Source organism: Lygodium microphyllum, chromosome 4, assembly GCF_053477565.2.
Source record: "Lygodium microphyllum isolate KBCC chromosome 4, Lygodium_microphyllum_v1.1.10, whole genome shotgun sequence".
NCBI lineage: Eukaryota > Viridiplantae > Streptophyta > Polypodiopsida > Schizaeales > Lygodiaceae > Lygodium > Lygodium microphyllum.
In genome coordinates this window covers 49,790,896-49,801,222 of record NC_141138.1, presented here as the reverse complement: position 1 = coordinate 49,801,222, position 10,327 = coordinate 49,790,896, and the positions used below count along the sequence as shown (strand labels likewise).

Below are 10,327 nucleotides of genomic sequence, written 5' to 3'. Positions count from 1 at the left end.
GGAACTGTCCAACAAGTATACCCCATATGTATGTGCTTGTATCATCTTGTGATACCCAAAACACCAAGAATTCTCTGCAATTTCTCCAAAATTGTACAAGCGGGACATAAAAATGCTCAAATCACTTTGCTTATAACCACAAGATTGCTTTAGCAATATTCCTAAAGTGCATTTCACACATTAACTTTGCCAAAATCCATAGATTTCAGCAAAAACCCCAAAAATTTCACTATGAAATTTGCCCCAATTGTATTAATACATGTTCCCGAGAGCATAAAACGGGCAAATTTAGCAAAATTTCACAACATTTTGCAAAAGCCCCAAAATTCGCGGGTCCAAGTGTGCACGAATGTCAGCAATTTGACTCAGCTGAACAAAATTTCACCAATACAGCAAAAGCCCCAAATTTTATGGGTCCAATGTTGAGAAATTTCACTCGGATGAGCAAAATATTAGTAAATTTGGCGAAATCCCCAATTCAAATGCGCACAATGTCTGCAATTTCTGACATAGATGCCTTAATTTTGCATGAGTAGCACTCAACCTGAAAAGCCCCAAATTTTTGGGCATAGATATGCACAAATCTGAACTCTGTGCTTGCATGCAAGAACCCCCGTTGAGCCAAGGGAAAATTCCAAGAGAATCTAAGGAAAGAGAAAAACGAAATTGTGGCCCAAAAAGAATGACGAGACGAGGTCCGTTGATATGCCAGTCACGTCACGTCGCGTGACTTGGAACCTCGCTGGCTGCCGTCTGACGCACGTCGCTTGTCCGTCTAGTCGCGGCTCCGTCATGCCTGTCACGCCTCGACTCCCTGCAATCGTTGCTTGCCGTTGGTCGTCGCTGGTGCTGCCTGCTATCGCTGTGGTCTACGCTGGACCTGCTGTGGTCAACGCTGGACCTGCCTTGATCTTGCCTTCCGCTTGTGAGTTGTCGTCCATAACCCACAAGTCTTGTCGACTGCCTGCGTCAGAGCTTGTCGCTCGATGGCCACACACTTAGCAGCTGTAAGTCACACTGACTGGTCCTTGTTTGACCTTCTGCCTCGAGTTGTTCGCGAGCCGTCTTTGATCTCAGGAAGCGTGCACTCTGGGCTTTGATACCGATTTGAAGGGGTGAGTTCACAATGACGTGTGAGATCAAGGCGTTAGCTGAAGAGCAGAGTTGAGTTGAGAGTTACAGAGGGTGAACGCATAGATAGGTGTATTGTTTGCTATGGTACACAAAGAATAAAATAATGTATTTATATGTTAGGGTACATTAAGGATGTGTTCACACCTGGAAGTTTATTTACATGGAGATAAAGGGAGATGAAGAGACTTTACACCCAACACTTAAACAATAAGTCTATATAAGCTAGAGATAGCTAATAGAAATGCTAATACCATTCTGCACACCCATTGCTGGTTGAGAGAGAGAGAGAGAGAGAGAGAGAGAGAGAGAGAGAGAGAGTTATATTAATGTCTACGAAAGGCCAAGCTGGCCCATTAGACCAAAACGTTACATACAAAATGTTTGGGAAACTTTCTAGGTCCTAGTAAAGCTACCATCTAATGCTATGATAAACTAATTGAGTAGGTACAAAATGGTATATAGGCTGGATACAATTCATATGTGTTCCAAGTATGGTGTGGAACTGCTCATGGAGCTTGGTCATCCTAAAATGTCATGCATGGGTCTATTTGATATCGAGAGGGTGAATCGGTGGGGCAGGGCCCTTTGGTGGCGGCGTAGTATCCCTTGTATCCTCGACATGTGCCTCTTGTATGAGCGGGGGCCGGTTGGGCGTGAGCGTTGGGCTTTGCTTCTTGCCATGGCTATGGCTAGGATGGTCCCTCTCGGCTTGGAGGTCAGTGGGGTTGGTGGGGGCTCAAGGGTAGAGAGAGAGAGAGAGAGAGAGAGAGAGAGAGAGAGAGAGAGAGGAGGCAAGGGAGGGGGAGGGAGGGAGGGAGAAGAAGAGAAGGAAGAAGAGAAAAGTGGAAGGAGAAGAGAGGAATAAGTGAAGAGAGTGAAGAGAATAGAAGAGGGGAGGGGGAGAGAAGAAGAAGTAAAAAGAAGGAGAGAGATTCAGGAGCAAAGAGTGCAGGAGCTACTAATGCAGTCATAAACATGGTCAATACGCCACTTTACGCAACATAAGATTAGGTTTCTTCATAATACATGGTTAGAAGCGTATAAATAGGATACACAAGGAATGATTGAAAATTGTATAAATTCGAAGCTAGGGTAAATTATATGATATTGCATTGGATAATTATCTTAATATCCCTATAAACGAATAGTTGCATCATGAATAAAACCTTTTTTTAATCATGTTAAAAATTATGGAAAGATAAAAGTCGTATTGAGAATAATTCTTTTTGCAAGAAAGTGTAGGAAGAAAAAAAAATTGCATTGAGATTTTTAAAATTTAAAATTTAAAATTTTATTTTATTTTTTGGATAAGAACATTGAGATTATTTGGAAATGATAAAATTTACATCAAGAAAGAAATTCTTTTTACATTTATAAATTATGTAAAAACTAGGATAATTGAAGTTGCATTAATAGTAGTTCTTTAGTTTTACAAATCATATGAACGCAAAGAAAGGCAAAAATCAAATCAAGGCTAATTCTCTTTATGGCCTCGGTACTAGTTAGGGGTAGAAATCTTGGGTAAATAATGGGCTTTGCACCAATTTTCCGTATGGGTAGAAAATGACGTCTTATACAAGGAATCTTATTAAATAAAGAACCTATCTTTCAAAGGGTTGTTTTCATTGTTTGTGTGTTGTGATATTTAATTTATGTAAACGAATAGTGCGATTTAAAGGACTAATTAAGGAAGCTGATTTTATTTGTACAATTTAAATGTGTTAGGTAAGTAGATAACTAAAACTACTCAATCGAGGGAAGTGGGAGAGCGTGATCCTTGATGGCAGATCCGCTCTAAGATAAGGTGGTCTCGGTAAGCCGAGAGCTTCTCACAGAGTCGTTACATTGGAAAATAGGAGGAATTGATCCTCAAATCAACTAAGACCCTTGGCTCTGTATCATTTTAGGGGAGCGAAGCGAGACTTTACCTTATGGGTAGAGAGGTTGATATTTCATGCTCCCCCTCGTTTCTCACTCTTCTTAAACTAAGTGCGATATGATTCAGCTTTGGCTCGAGTAATCTAGCACAAGCAGTTACTGGAAGACTGACACTAGTAAATTCCAAATAGGAGGCTCTAGTTTACATAGAAAAAGGGAAAAAAACTTAGGTGGATTCTTGTGGGAACAACCAGGACCTTCCGTTGCGAAGTGGACCCGAGAGGGCCTAGGCAACAATCCTTGTGCTATTTGAAAGAGTACCAAGTGGCGTTGACTAGGAAGAATCATCTTGAAGGACCACTAAATTGTGCCGCCAAGGACGCTTCAAGTGGGCATGTCACAAACTGAGCAATCATCAGCAGTTCAGGAGCTGTTTTGAGCAACACGTGGGAGGTAGACTGAAAATGCATTTGTTGTTGCCTAGCCATAAAGACATTGCATTGTCTTAAAATAGTAGTATTACGGCTAATGTAATAGGAACTGATAATATCACTTAGATTTTGGGGGACAAACTGGATAATAAGAGCCTTTCTCTATGGAAGTTCAAAATGCAAAACTTCCTAATTTGAAGAGGTTATTGGGATTTATATACTGGAGATGAAGCTAAATCGAGTTTTTTTATAGCATATTAGATGTTATGGCCATGCAAATCACTATCAGACTCCAAAGGATGCATGGGAGATTCTTATGAGAAACTATGACAATGTCATTCATGCATGGAAAATTTAGCTCACGCAGCAGTTCAGTAACATGCCAAGAAATAGCAGAAACATACAAACTTATACCACCAAAATTGAGACCATTGTAGATCAGCTTCCTTCTATTGGATTTTGAGGTTGAGGATGAGCATCATAAATGCCCTAGTAAAATGCCTAAAATGCCTAGCCATGCTTGGCATAGGTCAGAATCACACGAGTTGTTTGTACTGCTAACAACTACCCCTTACTAAGGGAAGGGAGATGTGTCTCATCTAATGAATAAGGCTTCCCCTTTGATAGCTCAATCCCCCCTAGAAACCCGAGAGATTTGAAAGGGGTAGAAATATTCAATGACGATGTGGTGGATGAAGGAGCTATCAAGGGTGGAAGGGGAAAAGGTGAGAAAGAAGAGGAAGAAGGGGTGCCAAGGGGTACTTGGAAGGAAGGGGAGGGGTTGATGGTGTTTGGGGGGGGGGGGGGGGGGTCCATGATGAAGAACGACGTGTAACAAAAGAACCTTTAATTGGATCTTGGGAGGCCGTAGCCTCATTGAAGATCACATCCCTATCCACCTCAATCTTTTGAGTCTTCTGGCTGTGGAGTCGATAGCCCTTCATGGTTGTGTTGTAACTTATGAAGATAAGCTTTTTCGACTTGGGGTCGAGTTTGCTCCCTCTTTTCTTCTTGTCCACATGGACATATGCCTCACACTCAAAAGTTGTGAAAGTGGGAAACTGAAGGCTTCTTTCTAAAGAAAGCTTGGTAGGGAGTCATATCCTGTAATGCTAAAGTAGGGGACTTGTTGCAGATATGTACCGCAGTAGCCATTGCCTCATCCTATAAGGAATGGGAAAAACTCCTATGCTCCAACATTGATCGGGAGCCATTTCAAGCATGGTTTGATTGGCATGCTCCACCGCACCATTTCCTGATGGTGTGTTTGGATGGGAATATTTCACCCGAATAACGTGGTCCTTGCAAAACTAAGAAAATAGGTTAGAACAAAACTCATTGTGACCTTTATGAACCTATGGGTCCCCTTGGGAAGGCCAAGTATCTTATGTTAATTGTTGACAACTTTAGTCATTGTGTGGCCCTATTTCTTGGAGTACAAGAGTGAGGTGTACTCCCACTTTTGCAAGTGGAAGGTGTTTGTAGAGACGTAAACCTCTTTCAAAGTTTGCAATGATTGAGCATACCAAATTGGTGTGTATCAACTCAAGCGGTGTAGAAGCCCTCTGAGGAGCAACCTGTGGTTCAACTACCTATGCTACTTGCCCCTTAAGTAGCTAGGGTTCAGAGTGTGAATGGGAGGGAAATTTGGAAGCTCCTCGGGCCTCCACCATCTTTTTCTAAGAAGCGCCGTTCAAATGCGTGTAACAAGCATGCCAAAGTAGTCCCAGCTCGCGGAAAGACCATGTAGCAAGGACTGCGATTGTGATCCGCCAATCAATCCTCCATGTGCTCAAAAGACCATGTAGCAAGGACGTGTAGCAAGTCCTTTCAAGCACATTGCTGTTCGTGGTGACCTCTTCCACCTCTTCCTTTTTCAGCAAGGCACACTGGTACCCATGGCTTCTTTACCAATAGATGACCAAACTACTGGGCGCTTCTACTGTGGCATCATCGGACACACCACTAATGCTTGCCGACTTCGACCTTTGCTCCCCACCTCCCCGGAGTATATGCGTTTCCCACTAGGCACTACCTTTGCCACCTCTCCTTTCTGGGCCACAGAGATCATTCTGCATCGACTATCAGAGTACTATGCTCAAGGCAATAAGATGCATCCGATGTGCACTAAGTCCTTTTGAGCACATGGAGGATCAATTGGTGCTACGACCTCCTAGAGATCGTCACAATGCCAGCGGCAGCCTTCTCCCACCTATTTTCGGGTACAGTGGCTACCATGACCCGCGGTTCTGTAGTTCGCTCCATCGAGAGAGACAGTGATTGTTTGATACCGTCTCCTCGTCAGTCCACTCCTTCTAGAGACAGTGGTTGCTCGACTCCTTCCTCTTCTTCGGCTTCCTGGTCTGCTCCATTGAGAAGCAGTGTGTTGCCCAACCACTCGTTGCTCAGTATGAGCCACACCCTTTACCGTCGCCTACTCAGGTCCAAGAGGCCACCTCTGGGGTTCGAGAGAGTTAAGTAGAAAACCCTAATTTTTGGGGTGCCCTTCCACATCTATAAGTAGACAGGCTGCCCCCATTTAGCCATCATCCTTGTTTGCAAGTTACACCAGCCCACACACCCTTTGCTGCTATTGGCGCCCAGTTTCCAGCCTGCAGCCCGCCTCCATCTGCTGTCCAGCCATCATCAACTGCAGCCACATTATCTTCAGCTTGTCCATTGCTATAGGTGACAGCTCTCAACTGCTGGCGACTGCTCCAGACTGCTGTTTAGCCTGCTGTCCATCATCTCCGAGGTCACCCAGCCTGCGTTTTCAGCATTGCAGGCCCTGGCACCCTTAGACACTGTTTCAGCCTGTTGTTTACAGCAGACTGTGCACAGTTTCCAGCCTTCGATCGGTGGTATACTGCTGCGTTTACCAGTTTCCAGCCTCCAGCCTGCTGTGTTTTGGTGACTAGACTGCTGCCATTCACTATTCTGCACTCCTACACTCTGACTGGTGGTCACAGACTTGGGATCCATCTTTGGTGGATGTCACACTCCGACATTGCTTTGCCCTTGAGCACACTGTACACTCTTACATTCATTTATAGCATTCATTCACTTTAGAGTTGTGTTCTCTCTCCCCCTTCTTCTGTTTGTGTTTGAGTTTTGAGTTTTGCGTTTAGGGTCTGAGTTTTTCCCTCTATGTTTATGTCTGTCTCTTTGTGTTTCTGTCGTGGTCGTACACTCTGTGTGTCCTCAGTGCAAACCCTAGCAGTTTCCTTCACAGTGGTCATGGTCTTTACATATAAGAACCTTTTTTGGTGGACAACCTCTCTGTAAATAACTTAATGGTATTGGATGTAGTCCCATATTTCACATAGGTTGAACATGAGGCCTTAAGCTTTTGATCTTAGAATTTATGTACCCTCTTCAGCTTGGCCCTAAATAACAAATTTTTACCAGTGGATTTTATCTCATTCATCATTTATGCAAACCTTGACATGCAAATATAAACTATAGGTCTGGTTCAGTTTTACTTCACTCACTCCTTTGGTGGTCCAATATCGCATTTGCTAAACGTGGATGCTTATTTTCATTGTAGGCTTCTACAAGAGCTAGGAGAAAATGCTTTGACAAGAAATACCAAAAAATCATCATTTGTCATGGAAGAGGCAAGTGAAAGAAATCAAGAACTTGATGCACACCCATCCTTACAAGACACACCTTCACGGTACAATTTTTTGTTTAGTTTAATGTATTATTTATGCCTAGTTGTTTAGCTGAATTGACCTTGCTAGTTTTGAATCTTGTATATTTGAAGTGGTTTTTAAATAGCATGTTGTGAAGTCTTGTGAAGAATTAATTGTCATGTCATGAATGGATGTAACCATGTTGCTCAATGCAACAGATTGTTAGATCCATTTGTAAATTTAAACTTCTGTTAACACAGTTCAGGCTGACTGGACTTAGGGATGATTCTAAGCTGTGTAATGTCACATTTTTTAATCACATTCCCTAATGCAATTAAATCTATGTGACAATTATGTACCTTGTCTTGTATGACCTAAAAAGAGCGATTGCAACCAATATGAAATGTTTACATGAAGCTTTTTATGCTTTCTGCATAGAATATTTTGTTTGAAACCTAGATGCCGATTGTTACGTCCTTAGACAAGTAACTACCTACACACTTGTATTGCTATGGGTGGGTGGTATGGGACACCTACCCTTGTGGTAGAGGCTTGGCTTGATTGTGGTGGCTGCTAGGCTCAGGGTTAGCTCGTATTTGCTCTATGGCTAGGAGGTGAGCACAATGCCTTTATCCTCATGTTTATTCTATGTGGTTGTATGGCTTGTCTTGTGTCACATGTATAGGATGGATCCTAGTTGGTTGGTATCAAAGCTTCTTCTTGCTCTCCAAGATGTGCTGTTACAATACGCACAAGGTCACTAGAGCCCATGGGTCTGTGATAGTCCAGCCTAATAGGCTCTCTCCACTCTTACATAGTGTGTGATATGGATAGAATGCTACTAGGAAGAGAAGAGGTCAAGGTAGGCACATGCGAGCTGATAGTGGGTTGGAGGTTAGGATTCTCATATGTGGAAAATGAATTATTATGGAATCAAACTTTCCTCTTAAGAACTTTTCTATTAGACGCTTTAGAATTATACATACTAAGCTTGTCATTCCATTATTTTATTTGAAAAGTTCCATTAATTTGTTTAATAATTGCTTTGCCTAGACTATTTGGGATATAATGATAAATTAAAAGCAAGTGTGAACTTTGAAGGGCACCTCGGCTTCATTTGTGCCATTTGTATTCACGCTTGGGTTATGTTGTTGAGGATGGTCTTGCTGCATCCAAAGGTTCTGCAACGTTGTCTAATGTATGTGGAGAAATTATAGAAGGGAAGAAAGGGAAGGAAAATAGAGAAGTGGGTCTTCGAATGCGCATGTGTAGGCCGAAAGGTTTTCGCTTTTGATACTCTCTCTTCACTCTATTGCCTTGGAATCTTCACCCTTGCTCACTCCTGGTTAGGTTTGGCTTGCTTTCCACTACCATCATTTGCCTTCCAGCTGTCCTTGGAAGTCACTGCTCCAGGGACATGGTGGGCCCTTTGTTGGGTATACAACAGTGAGAGTGTTCTTTATGCTCTCTGAAGTATGTTGTGCAGGTATCATGCAGAATGAGGAAGAAAGAATGGTATGTTGTGCAGGTATAATGCAGAATGAGGAAGAGAGAGCGGTAATTTCTATGCTAGCTGATCATGTTTGGCTGTTTCTCTTTTGCTGCTGTCCTGTGGGTATGCTTGGGCTTCTACATACTTGGTTCCACCATCATGAAGGCCTCGTGAAAATCCCCAACGATCCAACCTGCACGCAAGGCACAACACAAGCCATGACCAGGCATAGAAACCATGAGGGAATGTACATCAGACTCACCTCCAGCCATAGAGCCAAATGGGCTTACCCTCGAGCCTGGGGGGGACTAGTTGCATATTGGGCCACACTCGCGTTCCAAGAGCTGGCATGTTATACCACCAACCTACACCATCCCAGTGTATAGAAGTAACAATCATTGGATCTAGAATCCAAGGATAGTAATTACACGATGAATGTGCATAGACAAGCCTTGAGTCCTGTAAATAGGACTTGGGCTCTAGCATGGTAAAAGTGGCACACAAGAAGGTTGTCTAGGACGAGCTATAAAGATGGTGCTAGCTAGTTAAAAAAAGCTTGTTTTCATATAACATATTTTTTATTTTATTCTACCCATTATAGTTTATTTTATAAATAGCAACCAATTTCCCTCTTCTTTTGGTTTGTTTTATAGTTCTTTTATTTTATTTAAAGAAAACCAACAAATTTCCCTCTTCTTCTCCTAGTCCTCCACGTTTATCTCACATAACTGCTTCAAGATCTCTCATATTTCTATACACAAAAGGGCATGGAGGCACTCTGAGATGTTTGCAAAATGCAAGACCATGATGTGCAAAATGTTAAAGAAATGATGACAGCAATATGTGATGAGGCTATCCAGCAAATCAGGGAGGAGATGGTTAGGAAGATGCAAGCATGGAAGAGTGAAATATACGAGGAGCACACTTCACCTCTTGGAAGCAAGACATTGAGTCTCCTCTTCAAGAAAGAAATAGGGTGATCGAAGAGCTTCAGCATGATATCATCAACTCATCATCACTGAAGCAAGACAAAATACAAATGGAAATTAATGAGCTGAAAACACACATGACGAAGGAGATCAATACATGGCAGCCATAGAAGACCCCAACAAAGAAGGAAGATTTTGTGAACATAGCACTTGAAGAGGAGAAGAGAAGGAAATTAGAGCTTTGCACATTTGGGTGGTTGGATGGAAAGTGGGAGACAGCCGTTTAGAAGATGCCAAGAGCATATGTGGAAAAATGGGAGTAGAGGACCCCTCCATTGTGAAAAACGCATGGCAAGTAGGTAAGGACCTAGAAAAGAGTCTCCACCTTATCCTCAAATTTGTTGATTTGGAGTCATGACGAGCCTTTCTTTCCAAAATGAAGGCTCTGAAAGGGAAAAAAGTCTATCTTGAGGACAGTCTCACACCATCCCAAGTAGCCCATTGCTAGGAATGCATGCCACTTATGGAGGCTCGCAAAGTGGGCAAATGGGTAGTATATGGAGACAAAGGACTGATGTTGGGCTATTGCAGTAGACCTTCATTGATAGTGTCATCATCTTGTATACAGAGACACACGAGAGCCCAGACACATTTCCTAGTGGTGGGAGAAGCCATAGATGGGAGATGGCATGTCACCCCTAAGCCCAATCACAAGGGGGGAGTAGAGGGTGTTGGGGAATGGATTTATTGCACAAGGAGGAGCTACGACATATTGTGTAGGTCATGCTGAGGGATGAGGAGGCTCGCTTCATGTGGATTTGGATACAT

General features: G+C 42.7%; 1 protein-coding gene across 1 annotated transcript in view; it reads left to right on the top strand.

Moving 5' to 3' along the window:
• Positions 1–1,096: 1,096 nt before the first annotated feature.
• Positions 1,097–10,327, top strand: part of LOC148037017 (uncharacterized) — a 167,790-nt gene continuing 158,559 nt past the window's right edge. Inside the window, exons 1-2 of the mRNA XM_087675957.1 lie at positions 1,097–1,115; positions 6,991–7,119. Coding sequence (XP_087532083.1) covers positions 7,052–7,119 — 68 coding nt within the window. The 5' untranslated portion in view covers positions 1,097–1,115; positions 6,991–7,051. The remainder of the gene's footprint in view (positions 1,116–6,990; positions 7,120–10,327) is intronic.